The sequence below is a fragment of the Salvia hispanica genome, chromosome 2, assembly GCF_029641045.1.
Source record: "Salvia hispanica isolate PSC_SH4W2 chromosome 2, Shi_PSC_v1, whole genome shotgun sequence".
Lineage (NCBI taxonomy): Eukaryota > Viridiplantae > Streptophyta > Magnoliopsida > Lamiales > Lamiaceae > Salvia > Salvia hispanica.
In genome coordinates this window covers 35999270-36019678 of record NC_142693.1, presented here as the reverse complement: position 1 = coordinate 36019678, position 20409 = coordinate 35999270, and the positions used below count along the sequence as shown (strand labels likewise).

The 20409-nt window shown below is 35.8% G+C and overlaps 1 protein-coding gene across 1 annotated transcript; it reads left to right on the top strand.

The window, feature by feature from the left end:
- Positions 1 to 2628: 2628 nt before the first annotated feature.
- On the top strand, positions 2629 to 3377 carry LOC125201153 (RING-H2 finger protein ATL74-like). Its single transcript, XM_048099115.2, has one exon. The coding sequence runs from the start codon at positions 2841 to 2843 to the stop codon at positions 3237 to 3239; it is 399 nt and encodes a 132-aa protein (XP_047955072.1). The 5' UTR covers positions 2629 to 2840; the 3' UTR covers positions 3240 to 3377.
- The last annotated feature ends 17032 nt before the right edge of the window (positions 3378 to 20409 follow it).

Genomic DNA, 20409 nt, shown 5'->3' with positions numbered 1-20409 from the left:
ATGCATAATTGGTAAAGTAAGTGAGAAAATTGATAAAGTAAGAGAGAGGAAATGGAAAATGAGTAAAGTAAGAGAGATGAAGAGAAAAAGTAGTGAAAGTAGAGTTAGTAGATTGTGGGGTTAATGTCCTAAAATAGAAAGATTTTAAAGTTTCTATTTTTAAGGAACGACCCAAAATGGAAATAGTTGCTATTTTTAAAAAACAGAGAGAGTAATTCTTTAAATCTAGATCATTGTAATTATTTATTCGTAAGTCTCTCAATTTATATGGAGTACTATTTGACATCAAAAATTCCTTTTTAGGAAGTTACATATACAGATCATTAACTTTTTCTGATAAAAATAACCAGATAACAAATTCAATATTTTTTATTTACCATCTCTATTGAGTGTTCTTCGCCTATCCATCAATTCTCTTCGTCACTTTTGTATACGTCTTTCAAATTTTGATTGTCGCTACTCTAGTCGAAGTCCTTTAATTTTGCTCACCATTCACCAACTACTCACCTAATTCTGTTCAAATCATACGTATTTATATAGGATCATTTTTCAATTTTTGAAATCTAGGAACTATCAATCGCATAGTAAAGATTTATTTTTGAGAACCAAATGCGTAAATAATGGTTTAATAATTATTTTTATTTATCATATATTTTAATTAATTCTCATACTTTTGATTATATATGTTTCAATGAGTCATTTCTATCAAAATATATATTAAAAAAGGGTATTTTAAGGTTAAATATATAAATAGAGGTGCCAAAAATTAATACAAGGATGTATTGAAATAAAATATAATACTAATACACAAGGATCTAAATACTATATGTATTTGCCTAACTAGAGTTATTTAACTATTTAAGGATTGAGATGAAACGTCTTTTTCATTGTTTTTTTCGGCTGTAATCTTGGCATTGTCCCATTTATGTGAAAACTATAATTTTTAGTAATAAATAAAAAAAGCAAACAATTCCAAAAATAGAAGGGGAAAAAAAAATCGAAATGTCCAGAAGCGATGGATCTTCTTTTTTGTATCTACGAAGATATCTTTAAAAAATTATTCATATAGATCGTAATTTTATTATTTTATTTACTCAGTTTAATGAAATTTAGTGCCGTCAGTTAAATGAGAATCTATATAATCAACTAGTTTTACAACTATTAAATTGCTTAAAGTATAGTATTAAATAATTGTAGGGACATGACAATTAATCCACAAAAAATTGACTTTGAAGGGAACATCTGACTTGTCCTGCATATTCAATATTCTGTATTTTCTTTCTATATAATACTTGTGCAAGTTTTTCTGACTAAGACTTTGAAAAATAGCACCACTTCTCGCATATATATTTTGTTTTTATATTCTGAAATTTCTGAGCTAGACCAGCTATGCAAAATTATAGAAAAGGGATAATTATAGTTTAATATTGTTCGAAATGTTGACCTTTAACTGAAATTATTTGAATTGCACATTGATATAAATAATTATACAAATATAGACTTTTTAACAAAGTTGTCCCAAACTCTATATGACTAAAGATATGGAATTATTGTAAAACCAACCGAAAATTCAATTAGTGCATGTGCATATATGTACGAATATACGAAAAAAATAGAAGATTATTGGACTATTTCTCCAATCCCTTCTTAATAAAACTATTCTTCCGATTCAAAATTAAAATAAATTTGATATCACAATTCTCATAATACATGATTGAGTCGTTGTTTACACAAACATGATTACTTTAATAAGGACGTCTATATGAGGACAAAATGGGATTAGTATGTTAGTGACATGATTCCTTATCTACTCATTATTCATGCAACCACTAGGATTAATTTAAAATTCAGTAATATATTGATTGTTTTTGTGAAGCACTAGTCATTTCTTGCTTATTCAATATCAGAATTATAGCCAATTGGCTAAATTTTTGGCGTTTAAACACCCCATTAACTGTTATAATAAGTTATAACTTTCTTTTTATGGGAAAATTACCTCTAAACTTAAAAGCAGTACTCTATAAAAGCTCTCCATTCTATAATTACATTGCACAATATATTGGTGAAATAGGAGATAAAACAAACATACGATTATACAATTGACATCCTAAATTATTTTGTGTGATTTGGTTGACTTAGGTCACACAGTGAATATATTATTCTGTTCTCATTAGTCAAAAAAAAGCATGAACATACATACATTTCTTTTTATTTTTCCATACCAACAAAAGAATTCGGCCTGTTTAATTTTAAAATTAAGTCACTTTTTTCTATGAAACATGTTATTCGTTAACAAGCAATGTAAATGTTTATTATTATTATTATTATTTAGTTAATACTCTTGGGCATTTACTCTCCCCTAGAAAAAGGAAAAAAAAAGAAAGAAAAACCAAATTAGTACTGTAAAATATTTGGATCCTTGATCCAATTCTGAACTTGTCAGTCACTCATCAATGTTTAAATCATTGCTGAATCATGTGATGTGGATGTAATATTATATCAACTTGATTTATAAGCTTATTTAATTTCAATTTTATTACACCAGCCAATAGTATAGGCCAAGGCCAGCCTCAACTGACTCTGCTGCTTTCAAACAAAAATTTAAATAAATCCCACAAGAAATCAAAATTTGAAAATTTGAGGCCACTTATGATCAAATGCCATTTTCAGTCACCAAACTCTCTCAAAAACCTCCAAAACAAAATTGATTCATTTCTACTCCATCATCAAACCAAGGGCAAAACATTACATGAAAATCCCTCTTCTCATTCAATGAAATCAACCGCCAAGAATGCACCATTTGCAAAAATCAAGAATTTGGGATTCTTGATTTTGTAGAAATGGTTATGGAAATAATCATATCTGTGTTGTTACTAGTTGTTGGGATAGCTTTTTTGGTAGTCATTCATGTTTGTGTTGTGGGGAGGGCTTTTAGGGGTGATCTGATGGCCGGGAGCCCCTCTGAGCTGCCTCGGATCGATAGGATCCCGAGCATGAATCCGGAGGAGATCAAGAAGCTGGCATGCTTCGATTATGCAGTGGAGGAGAAAGGGATGAGGGATGTGGAGTGTGCAGTTTGCTTGGAGATTTTCAGAGTTGGTGAAAGATGCAGGATTTTGCCTAAATGCAATCACAGTTTTCATGCTCATTGCATAGATTCTTGGCTGTTGAAGACTGCTGCTTGCCCAATATGTAGAGCTGCTGTGAATTCTCAACAAAATGGACTAGAATTGGTGTAGTCATGATTCATTTATTTCTTGTTTTCATTCTTCATTTGGTATGCACAAACAGGGAATCTTGTTTCTGGAATCTGGAAATCATTTTTAAAGTTGATCTTGTCTTGTGGCATTTGAGAATATAGGATTTTAACTAGCAAACTACTATCTTCGTCCTTCATTTTTAGTCCACTTTGTATTGTGGCACGGTTTCTAAAAAATGTAAAGAAAAATAAATTAAAAAAGTTGAAAGAATGTGAATCTCACTTTCAGTAATATAAATGAATTAGTGAAACATGAGACATACTAATTATTTACGGTAAAAAATGAAAGTTAACAATAAAGGGAAGATGGACGAAAATGACAAAAGTAGAAAAAAAGTGAAGGACAAAGGGAGTAGCATTTAAAAAATTTGGAATGTAATTTTCTAGTGTTTGGTATAGTAACTTTTGATAGATTGATTGAGAGTTTCTAGTGTCTCGTTGAAAGTATTATTTAAAATAATTCTACTTTTTTTCAAAAAAAAAATAAATAAGACCAATAAACTTTGGTCAGAACTGATTAGGTTCCTTTGTGATTTTCATTAATTGGGAGTAGTAAATATACTGGTTTTCTGTTGCCTACAGATACAGACAATAACTACATTCATCGATATATTCGATATGCATGCACCATGCCATTATTTTTTTTAGTTGTTTTATTTTATAATAAGAAACCAATAATTATACATACTCAGAAAATCAAATATGTGTTTGAATGCAATATTCAAATTGTAACTTGTTTTGAGTATTAGTAATATGATTTGTAGCGGTTTGGCCCACAACTCTATCGTTCAAAATTCATTTATTGTCCCTTTCTTTATTTTCTTTTTATAAGAAAAAAACACTTAATTGAATCATTGCATAAACCACGTGCAATAGAAAATGATTGATCTTTGATTCTACACTAAATATTTAAGTTTCCTTTCAATCATGAAACTGCTGTCATGATTACTCTAGTTATTGTATGAAGTATTCCTTCCGTCCAAATTAAACTGATAGTACAATTTTTTTTATGAAAATTAAGAAATTATGTTAGTACTTCCTCCGTCTCGCTACGAATGAGCGCTTTAAATTAGATGTTATTTTGTGAAAATGATAATAAATAGTTAGAGTAGAGATAAAGTAAAGTAAGTACTAAGAGCATCCACAATGGATGCCCGATCGCGCGCCCGATCGGCCGAGATTGGGCTGGGGCGTGGTCGGGCATCCATTGCAGGCGTCGGTCACGCCCGAGCGCGACCGAGAGTTCGGTCGCGACCGATCGCCCGTCCGATCGATCGGGCGTGAGATCGGGCGCCCATTGCAGAGGCGCGCCCGAGCCCGAGCCCGAGCCCGATTTTTTTGGTTTTTTTTATAATTATTTAACCCTAATTTAAACCACTATAAATACTCCATTTTCTTCACTTTTCACACACCAAATCTTTCACTTTCTCTTATATATTCTCTCAATATCCACACTTTCAACAATGGATCCGAGTCAATACCCAAGCGGCAAGCCCGAATAATGTCGACGACGATATGCCCATGTTTGGAGGGGGTGGCGGCGGCGGCGCCCGGTGGCCCGGCCACGAAGACTACCGGGTTGAGACGCCCGGATCTGTAGGATCCACTTTCGTCTCCGACTCTGAGTCCGATCCGTTCTTCGGCACCGAGGAGTATCGGGTTGAGGATATGGAGCCTAGTTGTGGGCAACCTCCTGCCCCTGTGCGGCCGTCGCCGAAGAAAGGGAGGAAGAAGATGACGCGGAAAGAAAAGGCGCCATCGGTCCCAGTCCCACTGACAGGTCCTAGAAGTGCAGTGCAGGTTTGTGCTATATGTGTCACTTGATCTAACAGGTTCAGAGGATTCGACTAGACTTCAGAGGCTAGAAGATCATGAAACTATCAGAAAGGGGTCGTTGGGTGCACTCTATTCCTTCAAAAACCTCAACCCACTATACTACAACTTAGCACAGGGAAGTAAAGGGTCGATCCCACGAGGAAGAAGGTGTTACGAAACTGCATTTGAGGATGTTTTGGAAAAGGGGGTTGGCTGCTGCCACGCAATTTTTGTGGGTCGAGAACTTAAAACTACTTGGTCTGAGAGATAAGCAAAACTTTACTCTACTTACTGGGTCTAATAGATTAGAAGAACTTTACTCTACCTACTGGGTCTAAGAACTGAGAGCGTACGGAACATACATGACTTAGAGAAACTGAGATATTTTAAAGTTCTAAGACAACTGGAGTAAACTTAACTAGACAGAATTTCCTAATTTGGACAGACAATCATAAAGCGAAAAGCAAGACAAGTTTCCTTAAACTACCAGGGTCTGGAAAAGCATGCAGAAAAGTAAAAAGACAAGCAGATCGTACTGACAGGGTCTAGGGGACATGCAGAAAAAGCAAAGTACATGCTGAAAAGTACTGACATAAAGCAGAGTTTTAACTACCAACAACTTCGTCTTCTTCGGGAATCAAACGAGAATAGCAGGTAAAACAGAGTTTTAAACACCATGAAAACAGAGCAAACTTTAGATCTAGACTTAAACCGAGAAATTAAAGCCTAAACTAACAGATCTACGCTACTGGACCTAAAGGATGCAGAAACAGAAAGTAAATAGCCATACTCATGCACAACGTAAACATCAAGTACCAAATATGCGAAACTTCAACTCCAAAACACCAAGATTCAACAAATCCAAACATCTCCATATACAAATCCCCAACCTCCAACAACAAACCAACAGATCTCAGCTCCAAACATCCAACACCAAACAAAAAACAAAAGTAAAGGCAAGAAATAAGATTAACTCAGCGAGATCCAACAAAAGCAAACATAAACTTCCATAATAACTAGAAATGGGTCTGAATCCAGTAGATCAAAGTCAGAAACTAGAGTTACGAACTTAAAAACCACAAAGTACTAAACAAAAGCAAGTAAGATTGTTTCTTCGCCTTCACAAGGCGGTGTTACACAGCAAAATAACGATGATAACGATGAGAACCACGGTGGCCAGAATCCTCCATGTCCAAGTGCGCAGCAGACGAAATGAAATTTTGAAGTGTGGAACTAGAGCTAGAGCTAGGAAAGTGTAGAAGTGGTTGTTCACGGATCTTCCTTGTTCGTCAAGGTTGAGCTCCTTATATATGCGAGGCTCTGATCCCTAGGGTATCCCTCTGGTGATTTGACGCTCTTGCCCTTGAGTAAGACTTTTTAAAATAATCTGCTCTCGCTCCATTCTGCTCTTGTCGCCAACTTTTGATTCTCCCAGGTCCGAACGACGACGTCTGATTTTTACTTCAATTCCATCACTTTTGCATCTGCCAGGTCAGGTAACAGCAACTCCTGGGTCCGGCAGATTTACTACGCACCTGAACTCATAAACGCACATTAGCGCCCCAAATGCACAGAATTTTAACCTTAAACCGATGCATGAAACGAGCCTTATCACCCACTCCCACACGACGAGCAGAACGAGGAGTACGCAACAGGGCGTACTTACTACGAGTTGGATGAGTACCTGAAGGTGGCTCAGTGTTGGGTCGATGTATCGGAGGATTCGATATCCTCCAACAACTAGACTTCGGCCAGGATGTGGGATCGCATTGAGGAACGCTACAATGAGGTGAAACCGAAGTGGGCGTTCAAGCGGACCAAGATTCAGCTGCGCAAGTGTTGGGATTGGATCAAGGTCCACATCAACAACTTCTGCTATATCTACAACAGGAACATGGACAGAAGGGCTAGCGGTGAGAGCATGGAGGATGTCCTCAACAAGTCGTTGTCCGAGTACCAATGGCAGTTCGGGCAGTTCAAGTTGTACAATGTTTGGCTGATCTTGAAGGACAAGGGGAAGTTCAACGGAGGGATACCGGTTGGATCCTCGGCTCCGAAGCGGACGAAGAACACCGCCGCTGGCGATTACACGAGCAGCGGCCCATCTCCTGTGGATCTGAACGCTGAGCCGGAAGGGAGTTCCGGCACGCCTACGTCTACTTTTAGACGTCCCATTGGTACCAAGGCTGCCAAAGCCCAGGCCAAAGGGAAAGCGAAGGCGAGCGCGTCTGGATTAGCGGCCCCCTCGCAGGCTGCGCCTCCTCCATCTGTTCAGCTCATGGACAGGTCGATCGAGGAGTTCGGAGGTTATCGCGAGGTGGTTGAGTATAGGTTTATACTTGACGCCCAAATCAGCCTTCGTCAAGAAACCGATCCGGAAGCCCGACAGAGGACTAAGAATATGCTCAAGAATTTGGCGCAGAGGTTGAATTTAGATGACTAGTTTGGTTTTTTCTTTTTTTTAGTATTTTAGTTTTAATGTAGTTTTTTTTATCTAAGTATGATGTAGTTCCACTTTTCAATTAAGTAATGTATTTTTTTATTTTTTTTTTTGCATTTGTGGTGTTTAAAATAATATATTTTGGTATTTTATAGTAGTTATAAACAAAATTAAAAAAACAATGATTTAAAATTGAAATGAAAAGTGGATAAGAGATAGGGCATGCACTAGGGCTCCACCATTGCAGAAAGATAGGGCATGCTGACGTGGTAACCACTAGGGCTCTCACTAGGGCTTCCACTAGGGCATCCATTGTGGATGCTCTAAGATAATAATGCATATACGACTCTCTTCTATATTATTCTCTCTCTTATTTTACTTTTTCTCCACTTTAACTATTTATTATCATCTTCGCAAAACAATGACAAAAAAAGAATGACAATGACAAAAAAAAACGCCTCACTTGTAGTGGGACACTCCCTCCGTTCCATATTAGTAGAGTCATTTTGTCATTTTGAAACTTTCCATGGTAGTGAAGTCATTTCCCTTTTTAGTAAAAGTCAACACATTTCTTTTCACTTATTTTTTCCTGTTTCTTCTTCTCTCTTACTTTATAATCCTTTTATCTAATATCTTACACATCATTTTCTTAATCTCCGTGCTGGAAAGAAATAATTCCACTATTATGGAACAGAGAGAGTATATATGTTCAATGGAACCACAATAAAGATGCAGCAATAACACATAGTATATTGGGCTTTCGTTTCATAGCCCAATATAGCCTCAATGAATTGTAAATGGGCCATTTGATCCACAAACTTTTCTAGAGAAAATATTAGTAGTAGTATTCTTCGGGCTGTTCGATTTGATAGATAAAATAGTAGCGAGATTGAGTATGGGATACGTTGAGATGGACTTTGCCTATGATTAAATTAGTACAATAGGATATACATATTTGTTTAGTTACTTAGATCATGTCTAGAATAATTTTAGTATTTTGTTTGGTTAATGAGATTGAACATAAAAGTTGTACAAATACAAATTTATATCCTACATTAAAGTTATGAATCATTTTTAATTAATTAAAACTTATTGCTTTGAATTAGTGAGTAGTAATTAAAAAGTTTAATTAATTAATTAATTAAGTAATTGCTTTGCATTGATGATTAGTAATGGACGAAATAGGCCTGCTTATTCGGCCGGTTCCGGTTCTAATAGGATCGGTTGATCGGTTAACCGATTTTAAATTTTCATAAATCCTAGAACCAAAACCGGAACCGGAACCGATCGATTCCGGTTCCGAACCAGAACCGATGTGTAATATTAATATGAATTTATTAATAATTTTTAGTTGTTCAATACTAAGAAAATAATAATCCAACATCTAGAAATATAACAAATAAATACACAAAATTCAAATAAATATCATGGTTTAAACATTTTAAATACTTCACAAAACAGAACTCGCAAATCTAATACTACTGTTTAAATCTAAAAATCACTTGAATTATAATCTGGTTCCCGGTTAGGAACCGGTCGGTTCCAATTTCAAACTGGAACCGATTTTATATAAAAAGTTGGAACCGGTACCGAAATTGGAATCGGTTTTTCTGGTTCCTTAATTAACCGGCTGGTTCCAGTTAACCGTGAATCGAAGAACCATTCTCACCTTCATCTGCCTTTTTTCTCTATTCTATTTTCCCCTGTTATGAACTCATTAAATAAAAAACTCAAGAGGGAAAAAATCTGAAAACATAGTCCTATATTATATTTCATACACACACAATGCATTAAATTGAATTAAAATAGAAAGAAATTTAAGAAACAAACATATATTTCTGGCCACCTAGTCGTTTTATCTAAATTTTGTAAATGTTTGTTTCTTAAATTTCTTTCTATTTTGATTCAGTTTAATGCATTGTTTTCAGATTTTTTTCCTTTAGGGTTTTTTATTTAATGAGTTCATGATAGGGGAAAACAGAATAGAGAAAAAAGGCAGATGAAGGTGAGAATGGTATTCTGATTTCCCTTGTCATAAACTCACCATGCCGGTCAGCAAGTCAGGGGTCAAGGGGGGCGACGTCCCCTTGCCGTGGTCCGAGGCACGGAGTGCTCCCGGCCTGACGGTATGATATGTTTTTTTAGGCCTTCATTTTCGATGATAATACATGCGTTAGAGTTTATAAAAAAATTGTATATATAGAGTTTGCCACGAGCCGTATATATAGAGTTTTTAAAAAAAAAAAAATTAAATGGGACGTCCGCCGGGACATCCGTCGTGTCACCACAATAGCGGGCGTCATGACGAATGACCCGACGGACGTCCACTCTCACCCGCGGATGACCTCTCGTCCGCCCCTATTGTCCGTGTTTGTCGCATTCGTCGCAATAGCGGACGTCCGGTCGGGACAACCGCTATTGTGGATGCTCTAAGAGCATCTCCAAGGGAGAGGTAAATGAAGAGGTAAACTAATATAACTACCATATTTACCTTTTTTCATAAAAAATTATTTTCCAAGGGGAAAGGTATTTGAGAAGATATTATACCTTTTCCCATTTTAAAGAGGTATCTTTACCTCTCCATTAATGGAGAGGTAAAATCTTATAACTACCATATTTGTCTTCTTTTCATTAAAAATCATTCTCCAGGGGAAAAGGTATTTGAGAAAGTATTACACTTTATGTTTTTTAATGAATTTTGTACTGTTATTTTCTTTTTAAAAAATAATTAACCTTTCTATATATATTCTCCCTAGAATGTGTTACTTTCTAGAAGGGTATATTTCACCTTTTTAAGAAGATAAATACATAATATACCTTTTTCATATACATGCTTTAGCATAAGTACTTACTTATATATGTTACCGAGAGTCGGCTACTAGCTTGGATTCAAGTCATTCACACATCACACGTGGCATACTAATTCTCGTTTTAGTCATTTACGTGTATGTTATAAATTAGGAGGAAATTGAGTCATAAAGTAATATTAGTAGAATAATGATAATCAAATAATATATCAACTAACTAAAATATAGAATATTAAGTGGTACCAAATGTAGTACTTCTACCTTTTATTGTTGAAAATCGAGGGACACGTATTTACATGTTTCTAAATGTTGCCTAATAAAATTTGGCTCTTTTCTATAAGTGATACTAGGGGTGGCAAAATGAGTAGCGGATAATGGGTAATTCCCATTTCGACCCGCTACCCGCCGGGTATTGGGTACCCATTACCCGACGATAACGAGAAACGGGGCGGAATCGGGTAGTGCGTTTTAGAGTTTTACGGGTAGCGGGTATACCCACTACCCGCGCGGGTATACCCGTTAGTCCCAATAATGCCCGTTATTATTAGTATTAGCCATATTCCATCTTTTAATACTCCATCCGTTCCATTAATAGACGTGTTTCAAATAGTTAAAGCGGAGAAAAAAAACAAGTAAATAGTTAAAGAATAATAGCCTTATGCGCACTCATTTTGAAAAATTAAAAATATATAGTTAGAATGGAGGAAAAATAAAGTAAGAGAGATAATAATGTAGAGAAGAGTATTTCTATTATTGTTTTTCCAAAATGAGTAAAGAAAATTGCATGCCTCTATTAAGGTGAAACAATGGAAGTACTTTATCTAAGAGTTCTTTTGTAACATTTATATATTCCAACGAACATACAATTGAAAACTCACCGAACTAGCTATAGAGTGTTCCCTAACTTTTATTCTCAATCTATTCAACGTTTACCATCGATATTAATAAAGTAAATTAGGTAACATTAACGGTTGTTATGGTTTTCAAATTTTTTATTAGGATTTCGGATCGGGTACGGGTACCCGCAATGTTGGGTACGGGATACCCGACACGGGTATCGGGTAATTCCGGTATGTGGCGGGGCGGGTATCGGGACAACAGTTTGGCTAAAATCGGATACGGGTATCCGACTTATCGGGTGCGGATACCCGCGGGTAACCCGTTTCGCCACCCCTAAGTGATACCAAATGTAGTGTAGTACTTCTACTTTTTATTGTTGAAAATCGAGGGACACGTATTTACATCTTTCTATATGTAGCCTAATAAAATTTGGCTCTTTTTTATAGGTTCACAATTACGTACACTTTCATTTAATTATAAAGTGTAATAAAGTAAATACCTACATTTATATACATTACAAGTACTAACTTTATGTATGTGTATAGTAGTACGTTTGAACTATATAAGATATGTCATAATTTATTAAATAACTCTTCTATAATACTCACTTGCTAGAATAAAATAAAATAATAATTATCTAATGACAGTAACAAATTATATCATTATACAAATTGATATATGATTTGGGTCAGGGATGTCACACCAAGACTACTGTCATGAAGGTAATCATAAGCGTTAGTGGATGAACATCATGAAAGATTTTAAGAATGTTTTTGGCTCCATCACTAATGGCTTCGGAGCCATATACCGAACAAACGCCTTTCAAGAGAATATGTTGAATAGTGTTGCCATAAAAAACACATGAGACAGTACTCCGATAGGAATATTTTTCAACATGACCGGAGATCCGAGACAAGAGGTTCCAAAGGAGGAAATATCACGCCTACTGTAAAAAAACATCGAGAATCTCAAGATCCTAATAGAAAAGGCTTTAATGTATCCATTTACCGTATCTGAATTTCCCACCTTGACCTTCTTTCTTGGAGAGTGTGACAACTATGTTTAAGGCAACCGGAAAAAGGGTAAAATTTGTTGTCCATATAGAGGTTATGGAGATTTTTCTATGAATTGTTTCGATGAATTGTTTTATTAGGTTGTAAAGGTTATGGAAAGATCGATAGGAGATCTTCCGGTGAATTTTCCCAGTGAATTGTACCGTGAATTACTTACTTTAATCTGATAGAGAAGTAGATATAACAATGTCTCACAATATATAAAATATGATCAAAATCATGCAAAACTACTCCCTGAAACCGTGCAATAATCAAGTACATCCCGTGCAATAATCAAGTCCATCATTGTCCTATCTCACGTGAGTGAATCTGATGTATTTTGTAATGTTATAAAATTGTATTGTTGCATTGATTTTATAATATAATTAATTGTATTATGTGATTTTCTTAACATAGAATGGAGCCCAAAAAACAACGATAGAAGGGAAAAATTGCTTACGAAGTAATGACTAATCCTATGACGTCTTTAAAGAAAACCAACATATCTAACAATATGTCAAACATTAACACTTCCGTGCACCATTTTCAAGAATGAGTATGATCATTACATTGTTCTGTCACATTTCAATGTTATAGAAGATTCCAATACCCTCCATATTTTGTGCTATGATGAGGAACATAAGTCTTTCCTAACAGAGGGGAGTAGTAGAAATAAAATAATCCAAGACTACTGTCATGATGGTAATCATAAGCGTTGGTGGATGAACATCATGAAAGATTTTAACAATGTTTTTGGCTCCATCACTCATGGCCTCGGAGCCATACACCGAACAAAAGCCTTTCAAGAGAATATGTTGAATGGTGCTGCCATAAAAAACACATGAGACGGTACTTCGATAGGAATACTTTTCAACATGGCCGGAGATCCGAGACAAGAGGTTTCAAAGGAGGACATATCACGCCTACCGTAAAAATTATCTAGAATCTCAAGATCCTAATGGAAAAGGCTTTAATATATCCATTTACCATATCTTAATTTTCCACCCCGACCTTCTTTGTGAGAGAGTGTGACAACTATGTTTAAGGCAACTAGAAAAAAGGTAAAATTTGTTATCCATGTAGAGGTTATGGGGATTTTTCTATGAATTGTTCCGATAATTGTTTATTGAGGTTGTAGATGTTATGGAGAGACCAATAAGGAGATCTTCCGGTGAATTGTCCCAGTGAATTGTACCATGGATTACTTACTTTAGTCTGATAGAGAAGTAGATATAACAATGTGTCATAATATATAAAATATGATCAAAATCATGCACAACTACTCCCTAAAATCGTGCAATAATCAAGTACATCATTGTCCTATCTCATGTGAGTGAATCTGATGTATTTTGTAATGTTATAAAATTGTATTGTTTGATTGATTTTATAATATAATTAATTGTATAATGTGATTTTCTTAACATAGAATGGAGGCCAAAAAACAACGATTGAAGGGCAAAATTGCTTATGAAGTAATGACTAATCCTAGGACGTCTTTAAAGAAAACCAACATATCTAACAATGTGTCAAACTTAACACTTATGTGCACCATTTTCAAGAATGAGTATGATTGTTACATTGTTCAGTCACATTTTAATGTGATATAATATTCCAATACCCTCCGCATTTTGTGCTATGATGAGAAACATAAGTCTTTCCTAGCAGAGACTCACATTTGGAGTATGTTGGAAAAATTAGTACTACCATTTTTTATATTTGCTTTATAATAAAATGTGAGTGAAGTGAGTTAGTGGAATGTGGACCTATATACCATTTATAGTAAAAATGAAATAAGACTCTTATTGTGGGATGAACTGAAATAGAGAAATGTGACTCTTATCGTTTTAAGAAAGTTAAAGAATAGTAGTACTCACATTTGGAATATGTTTGAAAAATTAGTACTACCATTTTTTATATTGGCTTTATAATAAAATGTGAGTGAAGTGAGTTAGTATGCTATGATGAGGAACATAAGTCTTTCTTAGTAGAGGAGAGTAGTTGAAGTAAAATAATCCAAGACTATTGTTATGAAGGTAATCGTAAGCGTTGGTGGATGTACATCATGAAAAATTTTATAAGAATGTTTTTGGACCCATCACTAGGGGTAGGAATTGATGGGGTAAGAGATGGAGCAACAGACAGAGCATGAACAGATTCACGAGATAGAGCCACTGACAGAGCATGAGCATATTCACGAGATGGAGCAACAGATAGACCAAGAGCAGATTCAAGAGGCAGAAAAGAGCAAGGGCCGACGGCCACTCTGAGTTTGAGCAGCCAAGAGAAGAACCTTATTGTGCAGTTCCTTCAACAGCAATGCCAAGGTGGAGCACTTCCACATGGTTCATTTCAAGAGGCAGCCAAGAGATTCAAAGTGCACAGAAAGACGGCCAGCCGCTTATGGAGGATAGCCAGGTAGCACATTGAAAATGGGGAACCTGTTGTCATTATAGGCAAAGCATCAGGATATACTAAGAAAACAGGTAAAGTAAATTTTGATGAAGATAAGTTTAGACACTTGTCTTTTCTTGAGAGATCCTCCTTTAGAAAACTTGCTACTAAGATGGAATTTTAGCAAGTCCACAGTTGGTAGATGGGCAAAGAATAACCTGATAAGGCCACATACAAATGCCATAAAGCCAGCACTCACTGAAGCAAACAAAATTTCTAGAATGAGATGGTGTCTTACTCATATTCAGCCAACTATAGCTGAAGGTAAGCTTCTTTATCATGCAATGCACAACACAGTTCATATCGATGAGAAATGGTTTTACATGACAAAGGTTTCAGACAGATACTACCTGTTGTCGGATGAGGATGAGCCTTACAGGTCGTGTAAATAAAAAAGATTCATCACTAAAGTGATGTTCATGTGTGATGTAAGTAGGCCACAGTTTGGCACAGATGGGCAGACCATCTTTGATGGTAAAATAGACATATTTCTATTCACATAACAAGTTCCAGTCAAAAGAAAGTCCAAGAATAGGCCAAGAGGGTCACTCAAGACAAAGCCTATCCCATCAGTTAACAAGGAAGCCATGAGAGATTGTCTCTTGAATCAGGTATGTATATTTTTTCAACTCACATTACTATCAGACATTGGTAATTTCATCACTTAGTCATTCATTCATTTATTCATACATAATGCACAGATTATTCCAGCAATCAAGGCTAAGTGGCCAGCCAATGCAAGCAAGGAGATATATATCCAACAAGATAATATCAAACCTCACCGAAACTACTCTGACTCACAATTTGAGGCTCTTGCAAGTTCAGATGGATTTAAATTCCATCTAATTAGCCAACCAGCCAACTCCCCAGACACCAATGTATTGGACCTTGGCTTTTTTAGGGCCATATAACCACTACAAGATGATAAACTAGCCACCAATATAGATGAATTGTTGGGTAATGTTTGGAGTTCTTTTGAGGAACTCACACCACAAACTCTTAACAATGTTTTCTTAACATTGGAAAGCTGTTTCAGCAAGATCCTAGAAGTGCATGGGGGAAACAACTACAAAATACCCCACTTGAATAAAGAAAGGTTGAGTAGGACAGTGGGGCTTCCTACCTCACTTGAAGTTGAAGAGAATATGGTAAGGGAAAGCTTGGAGTATCTACTACTCCTTGAGAATGATGTGGGTGCCTCATAAGACATAGGGCATTTAAACAATGTTTAATGTTTCTAGATCGGCCACTTGGATCATGGGGTTTACAGTATAAGCATCAAAATAGGTTGGTGTTTAGGATGTAAACTTGTTTTTTGGGTTATAGCCTGCATTTTGGGTTAGGGTAACTAGGTTGCATTCTGGGTTAGGGTAACTAACTTCATTACAGCTCTATAAGCTGCATTTTGTATGAATTCCAAGTGTAAGTTTTGTAAGTGTGTATTTTTTTAAAAAAAAACCATCAGAAAAGCTTCATCATAAGGCTTAAGCCTACAAACCTAATACATGGGTGGCTTATCATCACACAAACTTAATCACAGAGGAGCAAAAACACAACATTAAAGCCAACAAACCAGCCAAAGGCCACAAAATTGCAAATCAGAGCCTCCAAACCATCAAAGGGGTGGCTAAATTCACAATAAACCAACCAATACAGAGGAATCATAGATCAACATGCATAACTCTAGAAAAACTTCATCACAGAGGAGTAATAACACAACATCAGAGCCAACAAACCATTCAAATGCCACAAAATTGCAAATCAGAGCCTCCAAACCATCAAAGGGGTGGCTAAATTCACAATAACCCAACCAATTCAGAGAAATCATAGATAAGCATTACAACTCTAAAGCTGCATTTTGTATGAATTCTAGGTGTAACTGATGTAGGCATGTGTTTTTGTTTAAAAACCATCAGAGAAGATTCATCATATGGCTTAAGCCTCCAAAACAATTACAGGGGTGACTTATCATCTGAAAAACTTCATCACAGAGGAACAATCACACAAAATCAGAGCCTCCAAACCATCATAGAGGTGACTACATTCTCAATAATCCAACCAATGTAGTGAATACACAGAATAGCATGCTTTACTCTCAGAAAAAATTTATCACAGAGGAACAATCACACAAAATCAGAGCCTCCAAACCATCACAGGGGTGACTCCAATCACAATAATCCAACGAATGCAGTGAATACACAGATTATTACATGTAATTCATCATAAAAATCTTCATCATGGAGTAGCATACAAACCAACACAGCCAAGACAGCAATAACCCTCAATCAATTCCCTAGAAACAGCTTCCAAACCCTACACAAGAGGGTGACTTAAAATTGAAAAAATACTCACAGATTAGAGGAGATCTTTCATGCTAGGCAACAAGATCAACAACATTGCTTTTTCATTCTCGTCAAAGGGGTGGGATGGTGGCTGAGTTTCAGATGCGTCAAAGGGCAGGGATGGTTGACGTTCAGACCCGTGAAATCCCTCAGACGGTGGCTGGGTTTCAGATCCGTCGAAGACCTCAGCCGGTGGGGGAATTTCAGATTCGTCGACGACCTCAGATGGTAGAAGCATATCAGACCCGTCAACGCCCCCAAACGGTCGTTGATTTCCCGATCGGTGGTACCAATCGACCGCTCATTCGATTTCCCACCGGTCAATGACCGCCGATGGTGTATCAAGGACGATTAGGGTTCCGGGTGGTGTATCGAAAGATGGCAACGATTCAAACTCCGGCGTTGCATCCCATGTTGGGGTTTCATCCCATTCATCGGCCATGAGAAGCGAACGGTGATGGAGTAATGGCGGATTTAGATCGGCGATTGTAGTATGCGCCGATTAGGGTTCCTTCGATTATGAATAAAGAGAGATGGGAAGGTGGAGAGAGAGAGAAATGAAAGTCAACTGAGGATGGGGTTGGGGGGGTTGGGTAGGTTAAGTTTCTGATTTTTTTTGGTTTATTTTTGTGTAGATAATGACATTTGGATGTAATTTTGTTGAATAATGGGATAAAATTTTATGACCAAATATGGAAAATTATAAATGTGACTCTTAAACTATGACGGACTTTTATGGCAAAATTTGACTCTTAAACTAGGACGGAGGGAGTAAAAAAAATTCAAATTTTATTATATTAATATAAATTTAGAAATATTTAAATTGACTAATATCTTTAATGTTGCATTTATTTTGTAGTATAAAACTATAAAAAATATGTTACTTTTATTTTAAAGTATATGATTATAGAGGTGCGTAAAATGACAACACCTCTTAAAATAACACCATACCACCATTCCTAGCCAATCATTTGTACACGTGGACGAATAATAAGCTGCCATGTGGCAATAAAAAAAAAATGCTCAAGTGAAAAAATTTCGGCCAGCAGTATACAAATACAACAATTTTTTCTCGGCCAGCAATATCCAACACGCTATACAGCAATATATCCAACACGCTATACAGCAATCTATAGATTGTTGTATAGCGTTTATAATATTGTTGTGTAGCGTTTATAATATTGTTAGATATGTGGTGTCACGGTGTCACTTTAAAAGGTGTTATCATTTTAACACAAGTCTATGATTATATTTATGGGGATTAGTTATGCAATATGTAAGTAAAATAATAAAAGTTATGCATTTAATTAAACCGTAGAAGCAACCAATAATATTGTTCAAAAGTCAAAATAATTAACTAAAATATAAAAACCACATGAGTTGATTATGCAATACGTAAAACTTGAGAGTTTGGAGAAGCCGTGACCTAGAGTAAGAGAGATCGACTTATTTATATAAGTTTAGAGAAAGTTAACCTAGTAAATTGTAATTAGTAAATAAATTGGCTCAGCTCTTGAAGCCTAAAATGGCTAAACCTAATTTAAAAAATGCTTTAAATAATAAATTGGATATTCAGATAATATCCGATACCCATTCGGGTTACCCAATACCCGATTTATTTTAAATTTTAATATCCTATCCCATACCCAATCCTATAAAATTGGATATTGGGTATCCAATGCCCGGTGGATATCGGGTCGGGTATGGATAAACCCAATACCCGATATTCATATTCCCACTCCTACCCATCACTACTAATGGTCTCGAAGCCATAAACAAAGCAAAAGTCTTTCACGGGAATATGTTGAACGGTGTTGCCGTAAAAAGCAAACGAGACGGTACTGCGATAGGAATACTTTTCAACATGACCGGAGATCTGAAACAAGAGGTTCCAAAGGAGGATATATCACGCCCACAGTCAAAAGACATCGAGAATCTCAAGATCCTAATGAAAATGCTTTAATGTATCCATTTGTTGTATTTGAATTTCCTACCCTGACCTTTTTTTGAGAGTGTGACTACTTATGAATCTCAAGATCCTAATGAAAATGCTTTAATGTATCCATTTACTATATTTGAATTTCCTACCCCGACCTTTTTCTGAGAGTGAGACTACTTATGTTTAAGGCAGCTAGAAAAAAGGTAAAATTTGTTGTCCATTTATTATAATATTTTGAATTATACCATTTGGTTACTTTAAAATTTTGTATTTTCATGACCACCGAGGGTGATTCTCTAAAGGATACTTCGAGTTAAAACTTGGCATTTTTTTAGAAAGAGAGAGAACAAATAGTTTTCATGAAGAGGGTGTATCATCTACTATACGAAGTATTGCCACGATAAATGTTTTTAGAATGGGCGTTATTCTTTGACTAAGATTCTTGATTTCAGTTTTTATGTTTATTGTTTTAATTTTAATTTCTTTCTGTTCTAGTTTAGTGCTGTGTTGTTGATTAGGATTTATTATAGAAAAATGTCATTTAAATCATAATTCTTGGCAAACTTCTAGTCAATCCAGTTACTTTCAATATAAGCAAATTAAATTATAAATTTTGTACATTTCTCAGTTGTCCCACAAAATTAACTTTTAAAATCAGCGAATTAAATGGACAGGTCCACAAAAGGAGCAAACACTCTGCACCAAGCTAATCTCCCAAATGCTAACAAAAACAAAAAAGACAAGCAAGAAACATAGCCAGTTGTGGGCACCCATAACGAAGAGCAAATACAAAGCCTATACTAATACTAGCAAATCAAAGTTTCCATCAAAGAGATAAGAAAGACGTCTCAGGCACAAGGGGAACACATGACACCTACATATGTGGCGATGATACATACCAGATTTAACAGATTTACTAAAGGCTGTCTAATTTCTAAAGGAATAGTAGTATAGTAGTACTCCTAACAGATTTACTTGAGTTTTTTTAAATACTTTTTTATGCGGTTTAACAAATTTAATGGAATCCGAGTTGCACTCAAATTAGTGCAAAATATTAAGTACTCCTACCTGAAAAGCAAATGTAAACATTGGATTAAGGGCATCTTTTAAAAACAAATTTTTAAAGATTCCCAGTGTGTTAATCAAATTGCTTATGCTAATCATTGATGTTTGGGAGTGTTTACCACAAGAACTTCCCTGCTTTAATACCAATGCATTCTCCATTGCCAAATGAAAGAATCATTGGACTTCTTCCCCCATCTATCTAGAGTATTTATCCACAGTAGAGAAGGGTTGGAAATACAACTAGACTTCACCACAATGGGTTATGTGTTAGCACAAAAATTTCCAACAAGTCGCCTAGAAGATGAATTCAAATGCATGCATCTTCTCTTCTCTCTAAATTCCAAAATTTGAACATGATCCTTGACTCGAGTCTCTACCTTCATAAAGGTCTCTGCCTTA